Here is a 24,779-nt window from a genome sequence, read left to right as displayed (position 1 = left end):
ACGTGTGGAGGCGGAGTTATGAGCCAGGAGCGTCACTGCCTGAAGCAGAGGTCAGCAGGGGTCAGCAGGGGTCAGATTGATGGTTACGAGTCAGATCACTGTGATTCAACCAATCTTCTGTTTCCAAAGAAAGAAAGTGACACGTGGCAAAGACAACATGACCTGCAGCGGCATGTCCAAGAGACATGACCTCTGCAACACCAACGTGAGTGTCCTGAGGGCCCTGAAGGGGGAGCGAGTGTCCTGAGGGCCCTGAAGGGGAGGCGAGTGTCCTGAGGGCCCTGAAGGGGAGGCGAGTGTCCTGAGGGCCCTGAAGGGGGAGCGAGTGTCCTGAGGGCCCTGAAGGGGGAGCGAGTGTCCTGAGGGCCCTGAAGGGGGAGCGAGTGTCCTGAGGGCCCTGAAGGGGGAGCGAGTGTCCTGAGGGCCCTGAAGGGGAGGCGAGTGTCCTGAGGGCCCTGAAGGGGAGGCGAGTGTCCTGAGGGCCCTGAAGGGGAGGCGAGTGTCCTGAGGGCCCTGAAGGGGGAGCGAGTGTCCTGAGGGCCCTGAAGGGGGAGCGAGTGTCCTGAGGGCCCTGAAGGGGAGGCGAGTGTCCTGAGGGCCCTGAAGGGGAGGCGAGTGTCCTGAGGGCCCTGAAGGGGGAGCGAGTGTCCTGAGGGCCCTGAAGGGGAGGCGAGTGTCCTGAAGGCCCTGAAGGGGGAGCGAGTGTCCTGAGGGCCCTGAAGGGGAGGCGAGTGTCCTGAGGGCCCTGAAGGGGGGGCGAGTGTCCTGAGGGCCCTGAAGGGGAGGCGAGTGTCCTGAGGGCCCTGAAGGGGGGGCGAGTGTCCTGAGGGCCCTGAAGGGGAGGCGAGTGTCCTGAGGGCCCTGAAGGGGGAGCGAGTGTCCTGAGGGCCCTGAAGGGGAGGCGAGTGTCCTGAGGGCCCTGAAGGGGGAGCGAGTGTCCTGAGGGCCCTGAAGGAGGAGCGAGTGTCCTGAGGGCCCTGAAGGGGGAGCGAGTGTCCTGAGGGCCCTGAAGGGGGAGCGAGTGTCCTGGGGGCCCTGAAGCGGGACCGAGTGTCCTGGGGGCCCTGAAGGGGGAGCGAGTGTCCTGAGGGCCCTGAAGGGGGAGCGAGTGTCCTGGGGGCCCTGAAGGGGGAGCGAGTGTCCTGAGGGCCCTGAAGGGGGAGCGAGTGTCCTGGGGACCCTGAAGGGGGAGCGAGTGTCCTGAGGGCCCTGAAGGGGGAGCGAGTGTCCTGGGGGCCCTGAAGGGGGAGCGAGTGTCCTGAGGGCCCTGAAGGGGGAGCGAGTGTCCTGGGGGCCCTGAAGGGGAGGCGAGTGTCCTGGGGGCCCTGAAGGGGAGGCGAGTGTCCTGAGGGCCCTGAAGGGGGAGCGAGTGTTCTGAGGGCCCTCAAGGGGAGGCGAGTGTTCTGAGGGCCCTGAAGGGGGAGCGAGTGTCCTGAGGGCCCTGAAGGGGAAGCGAGTGTCCTGAGGGCCCTGAAGGGGGAGCGAGTGTCCTGAGGGCCCTGAAGGGGGAGCGAGTGTCCTGAGGGCCCTGAATGGGGAGCAATTGTCCTGAGGGCCCTGAAGGGGGAGCGAGTGTCCTGAGGGCCCTGAAGGGGGGGCGAGTGTCCTGAGAGCCCTGAAGGGGGAGCGAGTGTCCTGAGGGCCCTGAAGGGGAAGCGAGTGTCCTGTGGGCCCTGAAGGGGGAGCGAGTGTCCTGGGGGCCCTGAAGGGGAGGCGAGTGTCCTGAGGGCCCTGAAGCGGGAGCGAGTGTCCTGGGGGCCCTGAAGGGGGAGCGAGTGTCCTGGGGGCCCTGAAGAGGAGGCGAGTGTCCTGAGGGCCCTGAAGGGGGAGCGAGTGTCCTGGGGGCCCTGAAGGGGAGGCGAGTGTCCTGAGGGCCCTGAAGCGGGAGCAAGTGTCCTGGGGGCCCTGAAGGGGGAGCGAGTGTCCTGGGGGCCCTGAAGGGGGAGCGAGTGTCCTGGGGGCCCTGAAGGGGGAGCGAGTGTCCTGGGGGCCCTGAAGGGGAGGCGAGTGTCCTGAGGGCCCTGAAGGGGGAGCGAATGTCCTGAGGGCCCTGAAGGGGGAGCGAGTGTCCTGAGGGCCCTGAAGGGGGAGCGAGTGTCCTGAGGGCCCTGAAGGGGGAGCGAGTGTCCTGAGGGCCCTGAAGGGGGGGCGAGTGTCCTGAGAGCCCTGAAGGGGGAGCAAGTGTCCTGAGGGCCCTGAAAAGAGAGCGAGTGTCCTGAGGGCCCTGAAGGGGGAGCGAATATCCTGAGGGCCCTGAAGGGGGAGCGAGTGTCCTGAGGGCCCTGAAGGGGGAGCGAGTATCCTGAGGGCCCTGAAGAGGGAGCGAGTGTGCTGAAGAGGAATCTAGTGTCCTCAAGGGGGAGTCTAGTATCCTGAAGGGGGATATAGTGTCCTGAAGGGGGATCTAGTGTCTTGAAGGGGGATCTAGTGTCCTTAAGGGGGATCTAGTGTCCTGAAGAGGAATCTAGTGTCCTCAAGGGTTAGTTTATTTTCCTGAAGAGGGAACTAGTGTCCTTAAGGGGGAATCTAGTGTTCTGAAGGGGGATCTAGCGTCCTGAAGAGGAATCTAGTTTTCTCAAGGGTTAGTCTAGTGTCCTGAAGGGGGATCTAGTGTCCTGAAGGGGGAATCTAGTGTTCTGAAGGGGGAGTCTAGTGTCTTGAAGGGGGATCAAGTGTCCTTAAGGGGGGATCTAGTGTCCTGAAGGGGGATCTTGTGTCCTGAAGGGGAATCTAGTGTCCTGAAGGGGGATCTAGTGTCCTTAAGGGGGATCTAGTGTCCTGAAGGGGGATCTAGTGTCCTTAACGGGGATCTAGTGTTCTGAAGGGGGAGTCTAGTGTCCTGAAGGGGGAATCTAGTGTTCTGAAGGGGGGATCTAGTTTCCTGAAGGGGGGATCTAGTGTCCTGAAGAGGAATCTAGTGTCCTCAAGGGTTAGTCTAGTGTCCTGAAGGGGGAACTAGTGTCCTGAAGGGGATCTAGTGTCCTGAAGGGGGAATATTGTGTTCTGAAGGGGGATCTAGTTTCCTTAAGGGGGATCTAGTGTCCTGAAGGGGGGATCTAGTTTCCTGAAGGGGATCTAGTGTCCTGAAGGGGGATCTAGTGTCCTTAAGGGGGATCTAGTGTCCTTAAGGGGATCTAATGTCTTGAAGGGGAATATAGTGTCCTGAAAGGGAATCTAGTGTCCTGAAGGGGGATCTAGTGTCCTTAAGGGGGATCTAGTGTTCTGAAGGGGGATCTAGTGTCCTGAAGGGGGGATCTAGTGTCCTTAAGGGGGATCTAGTGTCCTGAAGGGGGATCTGGTGTTCTGAAGGGGGATCTAGTGTCCTTAAGGGGGAATCTAGTGTCCTGAAGGGGGAATCTAGTGTTCTGAAGGGGGATCTAGTGTCCTTAAGGGGGAATCTAGTGTCCTGAAGGGGGAATCTAGTGTTCTGAAGGGGGAGCGAGTGTCCTGAGGGCCCTGAAGGGGGAGCGAGTGTCCTGAGGGCCGTGAAGGGGGAGCGAGTGTCCTGAGAGCCCTGAAGGGGGAGCGAGTGTCCTGAGGGCCCTGAAAGGAGAGCGAGTGTCCTGAGGGCCCTGAAGGGGGAGCAATTGTCCTTAGGGCCCTGAAGGTGGAGCGAGTGTCCTGAGGGCCCTGAAGGGGGAGCGAGTGTCCTGAGGGCCCTGAAGGGGGGGCGAGTGTCCTGGGTGCCCTGAAGGGGAGGCGAGTGTCCTGGGGGCCCTGAAGGGGAGGCGAGTGTCCTGAGGGCCCTGAAGCAGGGAGCGAGTGTCCTGGGGGCCCTGAAGGGGGAGCGAGTGTCCTGGGGGCCCTGAAGGGGAGGCGAGTGTCCTGAGGGCCCTGAAGGGGGAGCGAGTGTCCTGAGGGCCCTGAAGGGGGAGCGAGTGTCCTGAGGGCCCTGAAGGGGGAGCGAGTGTCCTGAGGGCCCTGAAGGGGGAGCGAGTGTCCTGAGGGCCCTGAAGGGGGAGCGAGTGTCCTGAGGGCCCTGAAGGGGGGGCGAGTGTCCTGAGAGCCCTGAAGGGGGAGCAAATGTCCTGAGGGCCCTGAAGGGGGAGCAAGTGTCCTGAGGGCCCTGAAGAGGGAGCGAGTGTGCTGAAGAGGAATCTAGTGTCCTCAAGGGGGAGTCTAGTATCCTGAAGGGGGATATAGTGTCCTGAAGGGGATCTAGTGTCTTGAAGGGGGATCTAGTGTCCTTAAGGGGGGATCTAGTGTTCTGAAGGGGGATCTAGTGTCCTGAAGGGGGATCTAGTGTTCTGAAGGGGGATCTAGTGTCCTTAAGGGGGGATCTAATGTCCTTAAGGGGGATCTAGTGTCCTGAAGGGGGATCTGGTGTCCTGAAGAGGAATCTAGTGTCCTCAAGGGTTAGTCTAGTGTCCTGAAGGGGGAACTAGTGTCCTGAAGGGGATCTAGTGTCTTGAAGGGGGATCTAGTGTCCTGAAGGGGGGATCTAGTGTTCTGAAGGGGGATCTAGTGTCCTTAAGGGGGGATCTAATGTCCTTAAGGGGGATCTAGTGTCCTGAAGGGGGATCTGGTGTCCTGAACGGGGATCTAGTGTCCTGAAGGGGGATCTAGTGTCCTGAAGGGGGATCTAGTGTCCTTAACGGGGATCTAGTGTTCTGAAGGGGGAGTCTAGTGTCCTGAAGGGGGAATCTAGTGTTCTGAAGGGGGGATCTAGTTTCCTGAAGGGGGGATCTAGTGCCCTGAAGAGGAATCTTGTGTCCTCAAGGGGGATCTAGTGTCCTGAAGGGGGAATATTGTGTTCTGAAGGGGGATCTAGTGTCCTGAAGGGGGATCTAGTGTCCTTAAGGGGGATCTAGTGTTTTGAAGGGGGATCTAGTGTCCTGAAGGGGGATCTAGTGTCCTTAAGGGGGATCTAATGTCCTAAAGAGGGATCTAGTGTCCTTAAGGGGGATCTAGTGTCCTGAAAGGGAATCTATTTTCCTGAAGGGGATCTAGTGTCCTGAAGGGGGAATCTTGTGTTTCTGAAGGGGGATCAAGTGTCCTTAAGGGGGATCTAGTGTCTTTAAGGGGGATCTAGTGTCCTTAAGGGGGATCTAGTGTCCTGAAGGGGGATCTAGTGTCCTTAAGGGGATCTAGTGTTCTGAAGGGGGATCTAGTGTCCTGAAGGGGGATCTAGTGTCTTTAAGGGGGATCTAATGTCCTAAAGAGGGATTTAGTGTCCTGAAGGGGGATCTAGCGTCCTGAAGGGGGATCTAGTGTCTTTAAGGGGGATCTAATGTCCTAAAGAGGGATCTAGTGTCCTGAGGGCCCTGGACTCTATGCTGGGTCCTTTGACTTTCTCATAGATTTTCTAATTCTTCACACAATCTGTGGAGTAAAAATGTCAATTATCACGTTTATTTCATATTTGTGTCACTTTTATACATTTATGACATGGTTCATTTCCGTAGCGCCCCAAAACTCAAAGTTTGCTGGAGGGGCCTCCAGACCACAGGGGGCAGCAGAGGGCCACAATCATTACGATCTGTGTTATTGTTTGTTCCATTCTCAAGGGCCAAAAACGCTACTGAATTATAATGAAGAGAAATGAATATTTGTCTGGCTCAAGATTCAAATGTTCATCATTAAGTTTGAAGTGATGTTTAAAGGAAGCACGAGGCCCCTGGGTCAGGGGCCTCGTGCCGATGTCCGTGTGTTCTTCGCTCCGCTCTCCGCGCTTTCTTCACGCTGATGTCTGCTCGTTGTAGTGGGACAAACCGCCTGTAACAGGCTTTGCAGCGTCGGCGCAGGACGACCTCTTCTTACAATGTCTAACTTTTCTTGAAAAGTTCGTCTTGACAAAGTCGTCATTATTATTTCCTCGACCAAATCCATATATTGTCCTCCTTCACATTGTGGGTTAAACAACATCTCAGTGGAACAGGATTCATGTGTCACATCCAGTTTCCTCTTCTGAGGTTCTGCAGAGCCCCGCCCATAAGACCTGCCTCTCAATATTGGTGATCCAATCAAAAGACGTGCATGTGATGCACCTGCTGCACCTGCTGCACCTGCCGCACCTGCTGGTGCTCCTGTGTAACAGCTGCAGACGTACAAGAGCCACTCTGAAGCTGATTGGTTGACACATCATATTCATTTCCATTCACTTTAAGCTACAAACACCAGCTCTGTTGAGTCTGAAGGTCAGAGGTCAGATGAAAGTCAGAGGGCAGATGAAGGTCAGAGGACAGATGAATGTCAGAGGACAGATGAAGGTCAGAGGGCAGATGAAGGTCAGAGGACAGATGAAGGTCAGAGGGCAGATGAAGGTCAGAGGGCAGATAAAGGTCAGAGGGCAGATGAAGGTCAGAGGGCAGATGGAGGTCAGAGGGCAGATAAAGGTCAGAGGGCAGATGAAGGTCAGAAGACAGATGAAGGTCAGACGGCAGATGAAGCTCAGAGGACAGATGAAGGTCAGAGGGCAGATGAAGGTCAGAGGGCAGATGGAGGTCAGAGGGCAGATAAAGGTCAGAGGGCAGATGAAGGTCAGAGGACAGATGAAGGTCAGACGGCAGATGAAGGTCAGAGGGCAGATAAAGGTCAGTGGCAGATAAAGGTCAGAGGGCAGATAAAGGTCAGTGGCAGATAAAGGTCAGATGGCAGATGGAGGTCACAGGGCAGATGAAGGTCAGAGGGCAGATGAAGGTCAGAGGGCAGATTTTAGACCCCTGGTAACACATGATGGCTGAATATGATTGGATCAAAGATCTAACATGAAGACCTCCAAATCTGAACCTGGGGCAGAAGCAACAAGATGAAGTGAACCTTTCCTCTGGGGAACATGTTCAGGGCGGCAGAGAAGACCACTGACCACTGACCACTGACCACTGACCACTGACCACTGACCACTGACAGAATGAGACTAAAGTGACGGTGCCATTAATCATGTTCAGTTCATCTGGTTAATTCTTCTGATCGATTGACAGCATTTCTTTTGACTCAAACCTTAAACTTTTAGAGCTCTGTGAGAATGATTTGCACCAATCAGATTCTGTCTTGAGCACAAACACTGTGAAGCTGTGATTATGAACGAGAGCTTCCGACGCATGGAACGTGAGAGTGGGACGTCCCCGGAGCCCCGTTCAGGAGCCGAGCGGGTGCGGTCTGCCAGTCGATCCGGGCGCGGCCTGTGCAAATAATTGACCGTTTGGAGGTTTATTAGTGTAACGCAGACGCTGAGACGAGCTGCTGCTGTTCCAGGATTGTCCCGCGGCGAGCAGGAGCTTCAGAGAGGAGCAGTGTGGATCCTTCAACTCACAGCTCTACAGCGGGAGGAGCTACCACTGGAAACCACTGTATCCAGGTACGACCACGCCCTTAACACCTCCACCACTGGAAACCACTGTATCCAGGTACGACCGCGCCCTAAACACCTCCACCACTGGAAACCACTGTATCCAGGTACGACCACGCCCTAAACACCTCCACCACTGGAAACCACTGTATCCAGGTACGACCACGCCCTAAACACCTCCACCACTGGAAGCTGCTGTATCCAGGTACGACCACGCCCTAAACACCTCCACCACTGGAAACCACTGTATCCAGGTACGACCACGCCCTAAACACCTCCACCACTGGAAACCACTGTATCCAGGTACGACCACGCCCTAAACACCTCCACCACTGGAAACCACTGTATCCAGGTACGACCGCGCCCTAAACACCTCCACCACTGGAAACCACTGTATCCAGGTACGACCACGCCCTAAACACCTCCACCACTGGAAACGACCACACCTAAAAGGTACGACCACGCCCTAAACACCTCCACCACTGGAAACCACTGTATCCAGGTACGACCGCGCCCTAAACACCTCCACCACTGGAAACGACCACACCTAAAAGGTACGACCACGCCCTAAACACCTCCACCACTGGAAACCACTGTATCCAGGTACGACCACGCCCTAAACACCTCCACCACTGGAAACCACTGTATCCAGGTACGACCGCGCCCTAAACACCTCCACCACTGGAAACCACTGTATCCAGGTACGACCACGCCCTAAACACCTCCACCACTGGAAACGACCACACCTAAAAGGTACGACCACGCCCTAAACACCTCCACCACTGGAAACCACTGTATCCAGGTACGACCGCGCCCTAAACACCTCCACCACTGGAAACCACTGTATCCAGGTACGACCACGCCCTAAACACCTCCACCACTGGAAACGACCACACCTAAAAGGTACGACCGCGCCCAAAACACCTCCACCACGCCAAAGAATGTACTGACAAGTTACGCAAATGTGACCATTGAAGTGAAGTGTACAGGTTCATGGTTGTGCAGGTCCTTGGCTCCTCCCCTCACTCTGAAGGCCGCTGTGTTTCAGACGACTATGTGCACATCTCGTCCAACCCCTGTGACCTCCACTGCACCACCATCGACGGACAGAGGCAGCTCATGGTCCCGGCACGAGACGGGACGTCCTGCAAGTACAGCAGCTACAGAGGCGTGTGCGTGAGCGGCCAGTGTGAGGTGAGCGGCCAGTGAGCGGCCAGTGTGAGGCGAGCGGTCAGAGGCCAGCCTCCTGCATGTGTTCGTGGAGGTGTCTGAACCGTCTTCTGCTTGCAGCCAATCGGGTGTGACGGCGTCCTCTTCTCTTCTCACACTCTGGACAAGTGTGGAGTGTGTCAGGGAGACGGAAGCAGCTGCAGCAGAGTCACCGGGAACTACAGGAGAGGAACCTCCACGCTGGGTAAGAACTGAGAGAAGGACCAGAGGGACAGAGAGGGGGAGGGGCCTGAGAGAGAAGGACCAGAGGGACGGAGAGGGGGAGGGGCCTGAGAGAGAGAAGGACCAGAGGGACGGAGAGGGGGAGGGGCCTGAGAGAGAGAGAAGGAGCAGAGGGACAGGACAGGGGGAGGGGCCTGAGAGAGAAGGAGCAGAGGGACAGGACAGGGGGAGGGGCCTGAGAGAGAAGGAGCAGAGGGACAGGACAGGGGGAGGGGCCTGAGACTTTAAACCTCTGTCTTGTTGCAGGTTACTCTTTCATCACTCAGATCCCCGAAGGCTCCTGGGACGTCCAGATCATCGAGAGGAAGAAGTCAGCGGACGTCCTGGGTCAGTGCTCCCCTAACTCTAACACCTGACCTCTAACCTCTGACCTTTAACCTCTAACCTCTAAACTCTTACTTCTAACCTCTGGCATCTGACCTCTGACCTCTGACCTTCACAAACAGAACTCACTGAAACACCAGATGCGATGAGGTGCAATTCCTCTTTTGTCCAGCAGGTTCCATCGTAGAAGAAGATTTACAATAAATTAAAATTGCGTCGCAGTTTAGTAAATGTCTAAGTTTAATAAATGTCTAAGTTTAATAAATGTCTAAGTTTAGTAAATGTCTAAGTTTAATAAATGTCTAAGTTTAATAAATGTCTAAGTTTAATAAATGTCTAAGTTTAATAAATGTCTAAGTTTAATAAATGTCTAAGTTTAGTAAATGTCTAAGTTTAATAAATGTCTAAGTTTAATAAATGTCTAAGTTTAATAAATGTCTAAGTTTAATAAATGTCTAAGTTTAATAAATGTCTGAGTTTAGTAAATGTCTAAGTTTAATAAATGTCTAAGTTTAATAAATGTCTAAGTTTAAATTCCTCGACTTTCACCTTTAATGTGACAAAGAGTCAGAACGAGTTTGATTTAAATTGTCTCATTGTGACGTCATCAAAATGTTTAGAACTCTGCTGTACAAGTACTGTAGTATTTGTACTAGTACTGTACTGTAGTATTTGTACTAGTACTGTACTGTAGTATTTGTACTAGTACTGTACTGTGGTATTTGTTCTAGTACTGTAGTATTTGTACTAGTACTGTACTGTAGTATTTGTACTAGTACTGTAGTATTTGTACTAGTACTGTAGTATTTGTACTAGTACTGTACTGTAGTATTTGTACTAGTACTGTACTGTAGTATTTGTACTAGTACTGTGCTGTAGTATTTGTACTAGTACTGTACTGTAGTATTTGTACTAGTACTAGTACTGTGGTATTTGTACTAGTACTGTACTGTGGTATTTGTACTAGTACTGTACTGTGGTATTTGTTCTAGTACTGTAGTATTTGTACTAGTACTGTACTGTAGTATTTGTACTAGTACTGTAGTATTTGTACTAGTACTAGTACTGTGGTATTTGTACTAGTACTGTACTGTAGTATTTGTACTAGTACTGTACTGTGGTATTTGTTCTAGTACTGTAGTATTTGTACTAGTACTGTACTGTAGTATTTGTACTAGTACTGTAGTATTTGTACTAGTACTGTAGTATTTGTACTAGTACTGTACTGTAGTATTTGTACTAGTACTGTACTGTAGTATTTGTACTAGTACTGTGCTGTAGTATTTGTACTAGTACTGTACTGTAGTATTTGTACTAGTACTGTAGTATTTGTACTAGTACTGTACTGTAGTATTTGTACTAGTACTAGTACTGTAGTATTTGTACTAGTACTGTACTGTAGTATTTGTACTAGTACTGTAGTATTTGTACTAGTACTGTGCTGTGGTATTTGTACTAGTACTTTAGTATTTGTACAAGTACTGTACTGTAGTATTTGTACTAGTACTGTGGTATTTGTACTAGTACTGTGGTATTTGTACTAGCACTATACTGTAGTATTTATACTAGTACTGTAGTATTTGTACTAGTACTGTAGTATTTGTACTAGTACTGTACTGTAATATTTGTACTAGTACTGTAGTATTTGTACTAGTACTGTAGTATTTTATACCAGTACTCTACTGTGGTATTTGTACTAGTACTGTAGTATTTGTACTAGTACTGTAGTGTAGTATTTGTACTAGTACTGTACTGTAGTATTTGTACTAGTACTGTAGTATTTGTACTAGTACTGTACTGTGGTATTTGTACTAGTACTGTAGTATTTGTACTAGTACTGTACTGTAGTATTTGTACTAGTACTGTGGTATTTGTACTAGTACTGTACTGTAGTATTTGTACTAGTACAGTGGTATTTGTACTAGCACTGTACTGTAGTATTTGTACTAGTACTGTAGTATTTGTACTAGTACTGTACTGTGGTATTTGTACTAGTACTGTACTGTGGTATTTGTACTAGTACTGTAGTATGTGTACTAGTACTGTACTGTAGTATTTGTACTAATACTGTACTGTGATATTTGTACTAGTACTGTACTGTGGTATTTGTACTAGTACTGTAGTATTTGTACTAGTACTGTACTGTAGTATTTTTACTAGTACTGTAGTATTTGTACTAGTACATTAGTATTTGTACTAGTACTGTACTGTAGTATTTGTACTAGTACTGTACTGTAGTATTTGTACTATTACTGTACTGTGGTATTTTACTAGTACTGTAGTATTTGTACTAGTACTGCACTGTGGTGTTTTTACTAGTACTGTAGTATTTGTACTAGTACTAGTACTGTAGTATTTGTACTAGTACTGTACTGTAGTATTTGTACTAGTACTGTAGTATTTGTACTAGTACTGTGCTGTGGTATTTGTACTAGTACTTTAGTATTTGTACAAGTACTGTACTGTAGTATTTGTACTAGTACTGTGGTATTTGTACTAGTACTGTGGTATTTGTACTAGCACTATACTGTAGTATTTATACTAGTACTGTAGTATTTGTACTAGTACTGTAGTATTTGTACTAGTACTGTACTGTAATATTTGTACTAGTACTGTAGTATTTGTACTAGTACTGTAGTATTTTATACCAGTACTCTACTGTGGTATTTGTACTAGTACTGTAGTATTTGTACTAGTACTGTACTGTAGTATTTGTACTAGTACTGTAGTATTTGTACTAGTACTGTACTGTGGTATTTGTACTAGTACTGTAGTATTTGTACTAGTACTGTACTGTAGTATTTGTACTAGTACTGTGGTATTTGTACTAGTACTGTACTGTAGTATTTGTACTAGTACAGTGGTATTTGTACTAGCACTGTACTGTAGTATTTGTACTAGTACTGTAGTATTTGTACTAGTACTGTACTGTGGTATTTGTACTAGTACTGTACTGTGGTATTTGTACTAGTACTGTAGTATGTGTACTAGTACTGTACTGTAGTATTTGTACTAATACTGTACTGTGATATTTGTACTAGTACTGTACTGTGGTATTTGTACTAGTACTGTAGTATTTGTACTAGTACTGTACTGTAGTATTTTTACTAGTACTGTAGTATTTGTACTAGTACATTAGTATTTGTACTAGTACTGTACTGTAGTATTTGTACTAGTACTGTACTGTAGTATTTGTACTATTACTGTACTGTGGTATTTTACTAGTACTGTAGTATTTGTACTAGTACTGCACTGTGGTGTTTTTACTAGTACTGTAGTATTTGTACTAGTACTCTAGTATTTGTACTAGTACTGTACTGTAATATTTGTACTAGTACTGTAGTATTTGTACTAGTACTGTAGTATTTTATACCAGTACTCTACTGTGGTATTTGTACTAGTACTGTAGTATTTGTACTAGTACTGTAGTGTAGTATTTGTACTAGTACTGTACTGTAGTATTTGTACTAGTACTGTAGTATTTGTACTAGTACTGTACTGTGGTATTTGTACTAGTACTGTAGTATTTGTACTAGTACTGTACTGTAGTATTTGTACTAGTACTGTGGTATTTGTACTAGTACTGTACTGTAGTATTTGTACTAGTACTGTGGTATTTGTACTAGCACTGTACTGTAGTATTTGTACTAGTACTGTAGTATTTGTACTAGTACTGTACTGTGGTATTTGTACTAGTACTGTACTGTGGTATTTGTACTAGTACTGTAGTATTTGTACTAGTACTGTACTGTAGTATTTGTACTAATACTGTACTGTGATATTTGTACTAGTACTGTACTGTGGTATTTGTACTAGTACTGTAGTATTTGTACTAGTACTGTACTGTAGTATTTGTACTAGTACTGTAGTATTTGTACTAGTACTGTAGTATTTGTACTAGTACTGTACTGTAGTATTTGTACTAGTACTGTACTGTAGTATTTGTACTATTACTGTACTGTGGTATTTTACTAGTACTGTAGTATTTGTACTAGTACTGCACTGTGGTGTTTTTACTAGTACTGTAGTATTTGTACTAGTACTGTAGTATTTTATACCAGTACTGTACTGTGGTATTTGTACTAGTAGTGTAGTATTTGTACTAGTACTGTGGTATTTTTACTAGTACTGTACTGTGGTATTTGTACTAGTACTGTACTGTAGTATTTGTACTTGTACTGTAGTATTTGTACTAGTACTAGTACTGTGGTATTTGTACTAGTACTAGTACTGTGGTATTTGTACTAGTACTGTACTGTGGTATTTGTACTAGTACTGTACTGTAGTATTTGTACTAGTACTGTACTGTGGTATTTGTACTAGTACTGTACTGTAGTATTTGTACTAGTATTGTACTGTAGTATTTGTACTAGTACTGTAGTATTTGTACTAGTACTGTACTGTAGTATTTGTACTAGTACTGTAGTATTTGTACTAGTACTGTGCTGTGGTATTTGTACTAGTACTTTAGTATTTGTACAAGTACTGTACTGTAGTATTTGTACTAGTACTGTGGTATTTGTACTAGTACTGTACTGTAGTATTTGTACTAGTACTGTGGTATTTGTACTAGCACTGTACTGTAGTATTTATACTAGTACTGTAGTATTTGTACTAGTACTGTAGTATTTGTACTAGTACTGTACTGTAATATTTGTACTAGTACTGTAGTATTTGTACTAGTACTGTAGTATTTTATACCAGTACTGTACTGTGGTATTTGTACTAGTACTGTAGTATTTGTACTAGTACTGTAGTGTAGTATTTGTACTAGTACTGTACTGTAGTATTTGTACTAGTACTGTAGTATTTGTACTAGTACTGTAGTATTTGTACTAGTACTGTACTGTGGTATTTGTACTAGTACTGTAGTATTTGTGCTAGTACTGTACTGTAGTATTTGTACTAGTACTGTAGTATTTGTACTAGTACTGTACTGTAGTATTTGTACTAGTACTGTGGTATTTGTACTAGCACTGTACTGTAGTATTTGTACTAGTACTGTAGTATTTGTACTAGTACTATACTGTAGTATTTGTACTAGTACTGTGGTATTTGTACTAGTACTGTACTGTAGTATTTGTACTAGTACAGTGGTATTTGTACTAGCACTGTACTGTAGTATTTGTACTAGTACTGTAGTATTTGTACTAGTACTGTACTGTGGTATTTGTACTAGTACTGTACTGTGGTATTTGTACTAGTACTGTAGTATGTGTACTAGTACTGTACTGTAGTATTTGTACTAATACTGTACTGTGATATTTGTACTAGTACTGTACTGTGGTATTTGTACTAGTACTGTAGTATTTGTACTAGTACTGTACTGTAGTATTTTTACTAGTACTGTAGTATTTGTACTAGTACATTAGTATTTGTACTAGTACTGTACTGTAGTATTTGTACTAGTACTGTACTGTAGTATTTGTACTATTACTGTACTGTGGTATTTTACTAGTACTGTAGTATTTGTACTAGTACTGCACTGTGGTGTTTTTACTAGTACTGTAGTATTTGTACTAGTACTCTAGTATTTGTACTAGTACTGTACTGTAATATTTGTACTAGTACTGTAGTATTTGTACTAGTACTGTAGTATTTTATACCAGTACTCTACTGTGGTATTTGTACTAGTACTGTAGTATTTGTACTAGTACTGTAGTGTAGTATTTGTACTAGTACTGTACTGTAGTATTTGTACTAGTACTGTAGTATTTGTACTAGTACTGTACTGTGGTATTTGTACTAGTACTGTAGTATTTGTACTAGTACTGTACTGTAGTATTTGTACTAGTACTGTGGTATTTGTACTAGTACTGTACTGTAGTATTTGTACTAGTACTGTGGTATTTGTACTAGCACTGTACTGTAGTATTTGTACTAGTACTGTAGTATTTGTACTAGTACTGTACTGTGGTATTTGTACTAGTACTGTACTGTGGTATTTGTACTAGTACTGTAGTATTTGTACTAGTACTGTACTGTAGTATTTGTACTAATACTGTACTGTGATATTTGTACTAGTACTGTACTGTGGTATTTGTACTAGTACTGTAGTATTTGTACTAGTACTGTACTGTAGTATTTGTACTAGTACTGTAGTATTTGTACTAGTACTGTAGTATTTGTACTAGTACTGTACTGTAGTATTTGTACTAGTACTGTACTGTAGTATTTGTACTATTACTGTACTGTGGTATTTTACTAGTACTGTAGTATTTGTACTAGTACTGCACTGTGGTGTTTTTACTAGTACTGTAGTATTTGTACTAGTACTGTAGTATTTTATACCAGTACTGTACTGTGGTATTTGTACTAGTAGTGTAGTATTTGTACTAGTACTGTGGTATTTTTACTAGTACTGTACTGTGGTATTTGTACTAGTACTGTACTGTAGTATTTGTACTTGTACTGTAGTATTTGTACTAGTACTAGTACTGTGGTATTTGTACTAGTACTAGTACTGTGGTATTTGTACTAGTACTGTACTGTGGTATTTGTACTAGTACTGTACTGTAGTATTTGTACTAGTACTGTACTGTGGTATTTGTACTAGTACTGTACTGTAGTATTTGTACTAGTATTGTACTGTAGTATTTGTACTAGTACTGTAGTATTTGTACTAGTACTGTACTGTAGTATTTGTACTAGTACTGTAGTATTTGTACTAGTACTGTGCTGTGGTATTTGTACTAGTACTTTAGTATTTGTACAAGTACTGTACTGTAGTATTTGTACTAGTACTGTGGTATTTGTACTAGTACTGTACTGTAGTATTTGTACTAGTACTGTGGTATTTGTACTAGCACTGTACTGTAGTATTTATACTAGTACTGTAGTATTTGTACTAGTACTGTAGTATTTGTACTAGTACTGTACTGTAATATTTGTACTAGTACTGTAGTATTTGTACTAGTACTGTAGTATTTTATACCAGTACTGTACTGTGGTATTTGTACTAGTACTGTAGTATTTGTACTAGTACTGTAGTGTAGTATTTGTACTAGTACTGTACTGTAGTATTTGTACTAGTACTGTAGTATTTGTACTAGTACTGTAGTATTTGTACTAGTACTGTACTGTGGTATTTGTACTAGTACTGTAGTATTTGTGCTAGTACTGTACTGTAGTATTTGTACTAGTACTGTAGTATTTGTACTAGTACTGTACTGTAGTATTTGTACTAGTACTGTGGTATTTGTACTAGCACTGTACTGTAGTATTTGTACTAGTACTGTAGTATTTGTACTAGTACTATACTGTAGTATTTGTACTAGTACTGTGGTATTTGCACTAGTACTGTACTGTAGTATTTGTATTAGTACTGTGGTATTTGTACTAGCACTGTACTGTAGTATTTGTACTAGTACTGTAGTATTTGTACTAGTACTGTACTGTAGTATTTGTACTAGTACTGTGGTATTTGTACTAGTACTGTAGTATTTGTACTAGTACTGTACTGTGGTATTTGTATTAGTGCAGTAGTATTTGTACTAGTACTGTACTGTAATATTTGTACTAGTACTGTGGTATTTGTACTAGTACTGTACTGTAGTATTTGTACTAGTACTGTGGTATTTGTACTAGTACTGTACTGTGGTATTTGTACTAGTACTGTATTATTTGTACTAGTACTGTACTGTAGTATTTGTACTAGTACTGTACTGTGATATTTGTACTAGTACTGTACTGTGGTATTTGTACTAGTACTGTAGTATTTGTACTAGTACTGTAGTATTTGTACTAGTACTGTACTGTAGTATTTGTACTATTACTGTACTGTGGTATTTTTACTAGTACTGTGGTATTTGTACTAGTACTGTACTGTGGTATTTGTACTAGTAGTGTAGTATTTGTACTAGTACTGTGGTATTTTTACTAGTACTGTACTGTGGTATTTGTACTAGTACTGTACTGTGGTATTTTACTAGTACTGTACTGTAGTATTTGTACTAGTACTGTACTGTAGTATTTGTACTAGTACTGTACTGTAGTATTTGTACTAGTACTAGTACTGTGGTATTTGTACTAGTACTGTACTGTGGTATTTGTACTAGTACTGTACTGTAGTATTTGTACTAGTACTGTACTGTAGTATTTGTACTAGTACTGTACTGTGGTATTTGTACTAGTACTGTACTGTAGTATTCGTACTAGTACTGTACTGTAGTATTTGTACTAGTACTGTAGTATTTGTACTAGTACTGTAGTATTTGTACTAGTACTGTGGTATTTGTACTAGTACTGTACTGTAGTATTTGTACTAGTACTGTGGTATTTGTACTAGCACTGTACTGTAGTATTTATACTAGTACTGTAGTATTTGTACTAGTTCTGTAGTATTTTATACCAGTACTGTACTGTGGTATTTGTACTAGTACTGTAGTATTTGTACTAGTACTGTAGTGTAGTATTTGTACTAGTACTGTACTGTAGTATTTGTACTAGTACTGTAGTATTTGTACTAGTACTGTAGTATTTGTACTAGTACTGTGGTATTTGCGCTAGTACTGTACTGTAGTATTTGTACTAGTACTGTGGTATTTGTACTAGCACTGTACTGTAGTATTTGTACTAGTACTGTAGTATTTGTACTAGTACTGTACTGTAGTATTTCTACTAGTACTGTGGTATTTGTACTAGTACTGTAGTATTTGTACTAGTACTGTACTGTGGTATTTGTACTAGTGCAGTAGTATTTGTACTAGTACTGTACTGTAATATTTGTACTAGTACTGTGGTATTTGTACTAGTACTGTACTGTAGTATTTGTACTAGTACTGTGGTATTTGTACTAGTACTGTACTGTGGTATTTGTACTAGTACTGTAGTATTTGTACTAGTACTGTACTGTAGTATTTGTACTAGTACTGTACTGTGATATTTGTACTAGTACTGTACTGTGGTATTTGTACTAGTACTGTAGTATTTGTACTAGTACTGTAGTATTTGTACTATTACTGTACTGTGGTATTTTTACTAGTACTGTGGTATTTGTACTAGTACTGTACTGTGGTATTTGTACTAGTAGTGTAGTATTTGTACTAGTACTGTGGTATTTTTACTAGTACTGTACTCTGGTATTTGTACTAGTACTGTTCTGTGGTATTTTTACTAGTACTGTACTGTAGTATTTGTACTAGTACTGTACTGTAGTATTTGTACTAGTACTAGTACTGTGGTATTTGTACTAGTACTGTACTGTGGTATTTGTACTAGTACTGTACTGTAGTATTTGTACTAGTACTGTACTGTAGTATTTGTACTAGTACTGTAGTATTTGTACTAGTACTGTGCTGTGGTATTTGTACTAGTACTTTAGTATTTGTACAAGTACTGTACTGTAGTATTTGTACTAGTACTGTGGTATTTGTACTAGTACTGTACTGTAGTATTTGTACTAGTACTGTGGTATTTGTACTAGCACTGTACTGTAGTATTTATACTAGTACTGTAGTATTTGTACTAGTTCTGTAGTATTTGTACTAGTACTGTACTGTAATATTTGTACTAGTACTGTAGTATTTGTACTAGTACTGTAGTATTTTATACCAGTACTGTACTGTGGTATTTGTACTAGTACTGTAGTATTTGTACTAGTACTGTAGTGTAGTATTTGTACTAGTACTGTACTGTAGTATTTGTACTAGTACTGTAGTATTTGTACTAGTACTGTACTGTAGTATTTGTACTAGTACTGTGGTATTTGTACTAGTACTGTACTGTAGTATTTGTACTAGTACTGTGGTATTTGTACTAGCACTGTACTGTAGTATTTGTACTAGTACTGTAGTTTTTGTACTAGTACTGTAGTATTTGTACTAGTACTGTACTGTAGTATTTGTACTAGTACTGTAGTATTTGTACTAGTACTAGTACTGTGGTATTTGTACTAGTACTAGTACTGTGGTATTTGTACTAGTACTGTACTGTGGTATTTGTACTAGTACTGTACTGTAGTATTTGTACTAGTACTGTACTGTGGTATTTGTACTAGTACTGTACTGTAGTATTTGTACTAGTATTGTACTGTAGTATTTGTACTAGTACTGTAGTATTTGTACTAGTACTGTACTGTAGTATTTGTACTAGTACTGTAGTATTTGTACTAGTACTGTGCTGTGGTATTTGTACTAGTACTTTAGTATTTGTACAAGTACTGTACTGTAGTATTTGTACTAGTACTGTGGTATTTGTACTAGTACTGTACTGTAGTATTTGTACTAGTACTGTGGTATTTGTACTAGCACTGTACTGTAGTATTTATACTAGTACTGTAGTATTTGTACTAGTACTGTAGTATTTGTACTAGTACTGTACTGTAATATTTGTACTAGTACTGTAGTATTTGTACTAGTACTGTAGTATTTTATACCAGTACTGTACTGTGGTATTTGTACTAGTACTGTAGTATTTGTACTAGTACTGTAGTGTAGTATTTGTACTAGTACTGTACTGTAGTATTTGTACTAGTACTGTAGTATTTGTACTAGTACTGTAGTATTTGTACTAGTACTGTACTGTGGTATTTGTACTAGTACTGTAGTATTTGTGCTAGTACTGTACTGTAGTATTTGTACTAGTACTGTAGTATTTGTACTAGTACTGTACTGTAGTATTTGTACTAGTACTGTGGTATTTGTACTAGCACTGTACTGTAGTATTTGTACTAGTACTGTAGTATTTGTACTAGTACTATACTGTAGTATTTGTACTAGTACTGTGGTATTTGCACTAGTACTGTACTGTAGTATTTGTATTAGTACTGTGGTATTTGTACTAGCACTGTACTGTAGTATTTGTACTAGTACTGTAGTATTTGTACTAGTACTGTACTGTAGTATTTGTACTAGTACTGTGGTATTTGTACTAGTACTGTAGTATTTGTACTAGTACTGTACTGTGGTATATGTATTAGTGCAGTAGTATTTGTACTAGTACTGTACTGTAATATTTGTACTAGTACTGTGGTATTTGTACTAGTACTGTACTGTAGTATTTGTACTAGTACTGTGGTATTTGTACTAGTACTGTACTGTGGTATTTGTACTAGTACTGTAGTATTTGTACTAGTACTGTACTGTAGTATTTGTACTAGTACTGTACTGTGATATTTGTACTAGTACTGTACTGTGGTATTTGTACTAGTACTGTAGTATTTGTACTAGTACTGTAGTATTTGTACTAGTACTGTACTGTAGTATTTGTACTAGTACTGTACTGTAGTATTTGTACTATTACTGTACTGTGGTATTTTTACTAGTACTGTGGTATTTGTACTAGTACTGTACTGTGGTATTTGTACTAGTAGTGTAGTATTTGTACTAGTACTGTGGTATTTTTACTAGTACTGTACTGTGGTATTTGTACTAGTACTGTACTGTGGTATTTTACTAGTACTGTACTGTAGTATTTGTACTAGTACTGTACTGTAGTATTTGTACTAGTACTGTACTGTAGTATTTGTACTAGTACTAGTACTGTGGTATTTGTACTAGTACTGTACTGTGGTATTTGTACTAGTACTGTACTGTAGTATTTGTACTAGTACTGTACTGTGGTATTTGTACTAGTACTGTACTGTAGTATTCGTAATAGTACTGTACTGTAGTATTTGTACTAGTACTGTAGTATTTGTACTAGTACTGTAGTATTTGTACTAGTACTGTGGTATTTGTACTAGTACTGTACTGTAGTATTTGTACTAGTACTGTGGTATTTGTACTAGCACTGTACTGTAGTATTTATACTAGTACTGTAGTATTTGTACTAGTTCTGTAGTATTTTATACCAGTACTGTACTGTGGTATTTGTACTAGTACTGTAGTATTTGTACTAGTACTGTAGTGTAGTATTTGTACTAGTACTGTACTGTAGTATTTGTACTAGTACTGTAGTATTTGTACTAGTACTGTAGTATTTGTACTAGTACTGTGGTATTTGCACTAGTACTGTACTGTAGTATTTGTACTAGTACTGTGGTATTTGTACTAGCACTGTACTGTAGTATTTGTACTAGTACTGTAGTATTTGTACTAGTACTGTACTGTAGTATTTCTACTAGTACTGTGGTATTTGTACTAGTACTGTAGTATTTGTACTAGTACTGTACTGTGGTATTTGTACTAGTGCAGTAGTATTTGTACTAGTACTGTACTGTAATATTTGTACTAGTACTGTGGTATTTGTACTAGTACTGTACTGTAGTATTTGTACTAGTACTGTGGTATTTGTACTAGTACTGTACTGTGGTATTTGTACTAGTACTGTAGTATTTGTACTAGTACTGTACTGTAGTATTTGTACTAGTACTGTACTGTGATATTTGTACTAGTACTGTACTGTGGTATTTGTACTAGTACTGTAGTATTTGTACTAGTACTGTAGTATTTGTACTATTACTGTACTGTGGTATTTTTACTAGTACTGTGGTATTTGTACTAGTACTGTACTGTGGTATTAGTACTAGTACTGTAGTATTTGTACTATTACTGTACTGTGGTATTTTTACTAGTACTGTGGTATTTGTACTAGTACTGTACTGTGGTATTTGTACTAGTAGTGTAGTATTTGTACTAGTACTGTGGTATTTTTACTAGTACTGTACTCTGGTATTTGTACTAGTACTGTTCTGTGGTATTTTTACTAGTACTGTACTGTAGTATTTGTACTAGTACTCTACTGTAGTATTTGTACTAGTACTAGTACTGTGGTATTTGTACTAGTACTGTACTGTGGTATTTGTACTAGTACTGTACTGTAGTATTTGTACTAGTACTGTACTGTAGTATTTGTACTAGTACTAGTACTGTAGTATTTGTACTAGTACTGTACTGTAGTATTTGTACTAGTACTGTAGTATTTGTACTAGTACTGTGCTGTGGTATTTGTACTAGTACTTTAGTATTTGTACAAGTACTGTACTGTAGTATTTGTACTAGTACTGTGGTATTTGTACTAGTACTGTACTGTAGTATTTGTACTAGTACTGTGGTATTTATACTAGCACTGTACTGTAGTATTTATACTAGTACTGTAGTATTTGTACTAGTTCTGTAGTATTTGTACTAGTACTGTACTGTAATATTTGTACTAGTACTGTAGTATTTGTACTAGTACTGTACTGTAGTATTTCTACTAGTACTGTGGTATTTGTACTAGTACTGTAGTATTTGTACTAGTACTGTACTGTGGTATTTGTACTAGTGCAGTAGTATTTGTACTAGTACTGTACTGTAATATTTGTACTAGTACTGTGGTATTTGTACTAGTACTGTACTGTAGTATTTGTACTAGTACTGTGGTATTTGTACTAGTACTGTACTGTGGTATTTGTACTAGTACTGTAGTATTTGTACTAGTACTGTACTGTAGTATTTGTACTAGTACTGTACTGTGATATTTGTACTAGTACTGTACTGTGGTATTTGTACTAGTACTGTAGTATTTGTACTAGTACTGTAGTATTTGTACTATTACTGTACTGTGGTATTTTTACTAGTACTGTGGTATTTGTACTAGTACTGTACTGTGGTATTTGTACTAGTAGTGTAGTATTTGTACTAGTACTGTGGTATTTTTACTAGTACTGTACTCTGGTATTTGTACTAGTACTGTTCTGTGGTATTTTTACTAGTACTGTACTGTAGTATTTGTACTAGTACTGTACTGTAGTATTTGTACTAGTACTAGTACTGTGGTATTTGTACTAGTACTGTACTGTGGTATTTGTACTAGTACTGTACTGTAGTATTTGTACTAGTACTGTACTGTAGTATTTGTACTAGTACTGTAGTATTTGTACTAGTACTGTGCTGTGGTATTTGTACTAGTACTTTAGTATTTGTACAAGTACTGTACTGTAGTATTTGTACTAGTACTGTGGTATTTGTACTAGTACTGTACTGTAGTATTTGTACTAGTACTGTGGTATTTGTACTAGCACTGTACTGTAGTATTTATACTAGTACTGTAGTATTTGTACTAGTTCTGTAGTATTTGTACTAGTACTGTACTGTAATATTTGTACTAGTACTGTAGTATTTGTACTAGTACTGTAGTATTTTATACCAGTACTGTACTGTGGTATTTGTACTAGTACTGTAGTATTTGTACTAGTACTGTAGTGTAGTATTTGTACTAGTACTGTACTGTAGTATTTGTACTAGTACTGTAGTATTTGTACTAGTACTGTACTGTAGTATTTGTACTAGTACTGTGGTATTTGTACTAGTACTGTACTGTAGTATTTGTACTAGTACTGTGGTATTTGTACTAGCACTGTACTGTAGTATTTGTACTAGTACTGTAGTTTTTGTACTAGTACTGTAGTATTTGTACTAGTACTGTACTGTAGTATTTGTACTAGTACTGTAGTATTTGTACTAGTACTAGTACTGTGGTATTTGTACTAGTACTAGTACTGTGGTATTTGTACTAGTACTGTACTGTGGTATTTGTACTAGTACTGTACTGTAGTATTTGTACTAGTACTGTACTGTGGTATTTGTACTAGTACTGTACTGTAGTATTTGTACTAGTATTGTACTGTAGTATTTGTACTAGTACTGTAGTATTTGTACTAGTACTGTACTGTAGTATTTGTACTAGTACTGTAGTATTTGTACTAGTACTGTGCTGTGGTATTTGTACTAGTACTTTAGTATTTGTACAAGTACTGTACTGTAGTATTTGTACTAGTACTGTGGTATTTGTACTAGTACTGTACTGTAGTATTTGTACTAGTACTGTGGTATTTGTACTAGCACTGTACTGTAGTATTTATACTAGTACTGTAGTATTTGTACTAGTACTGTAGTATTTGTACTAGTACTGTACTGTAATATTTGTACTAGTACTGTAGTATTTGTACTAGTACTGTAGTATTTTATACCAGTACTGTACTGTGGTATTTGTACTAGTACTGTAGTATTTGTACTAGTACTGTAGTGTAGTATTTGTACTAGTACTGTACTGTAGTATTTGTACTAGTACTGTAGTATTTGTACTAGTACTGTAGTATTTGTACTAGTACTGTACTGTGGTATTTGTACTAGTACTGTAGTATTTGTGCTAGTACTGTACTGTAGTATTTGTACTAGTACTGTAGTATTTGTACTAGTACTGTACTGTAGTATTTGTACTAGTACTGTGGTATTTGTACTAGCACTGTACTGTAGTATTTGTACTAGTACTGTAGTATTTGTACTAGTACTATACTGTAGTATTTGTACTAGTACTGTGGTATTTGCACTAGTACTGTACTGTAGTATTTGTATTAGTACTGTGGTATTTGTACTAGCACTGTACTGTAGTATTTGTACTAGTACTGTAGTATTTGTACTAGTACTGTACTGTAGTATTTGTACTAGTACTGTGGTATTTGTTCTAGTACTGTAGTATTTGTACTAGTACTGTACTGTGGTATATGTATTAGTGCAGTAGTATTTGTACTAGTACTGTACTGTAATATTTGTACTAGTACTGTGGTATTTGTACTAGTACTGTACTGTAGTATTTGTACTAGTACTGTGGTATTTCTACTAGTACTGTACTGTGGTATTTGTACTAGTACTGTAGTATTTGTACTAGTACTGTACTGTGGTATTTGTACTAGTGCAGTAGTATTTGTACTAGTACTGTACTGTAATATTTGTACTAGTACTGTGGTATTTGTACTAGTACTGTACTGTAGTATTTGTACTAGTACTGTGGT

At 41.3% G+C, this 24,779-nt stretch overlaps 1 protein-coding gene across 1 annotated transcript in view; it reads left to right on the top strand.

Annotated features, from left to right (window-relative positions):
- The window catches only part of adamtsl2 (ADAMTS-like 2), a 77,741-nt gene that overhangs the window by 1,781 nt on the left and 51,181 nt on the right, over positions 1–24,779 (top strand). The window contains exons 2-7 of the mRNA XM_072433830.1: positions 1–50; positions 130–205; positions 7,195–7,297; positions 8,337–8,482; positions 8,579–8,702; positions 8,987–9,067. The exon at positions 1–50 is cut by the window's left edge and continues 93 nt beyond it. Coding sequence (XP_072289931.1) covers positions 1–50; positions 130–205; positions 7,195–7,297; positions 8,337–8,482; positions 8,579–8,702; positions 8,987–9,067 — 580 coding nt within the window. The remainder of the gene's footprint in view (positions 51–129; positions 206–7,194; positions 7,298–8,336; positions 8,483–8,578; positions 8,703–8,986; positions 9,068–24,779) is intronic.

The sequence above is a fragment of the Eucyclogobius newberryi genome, unplaced genomic scaffold, assembly GCF_026437365.1.
Source record: "Eucyclogobius newberryi isolate DKJ021-1_F unplaced genomic scaffold, fEucNew1.0.hap1 SCAF_6, whole genome shotgun sequence".
Lineage (NCBI taxonomy): Eukaryota > Metazoa > Chordata > Actinopteri > Gobiiformes > Gobiidae > Eucyclogobius > Eucyclogobius newberryi.
The sequence above is the reverse complement of the archived record's forward strand: the minus strand, read 5'-3'. Positions and strand labels throughout refer to the sequence as shown.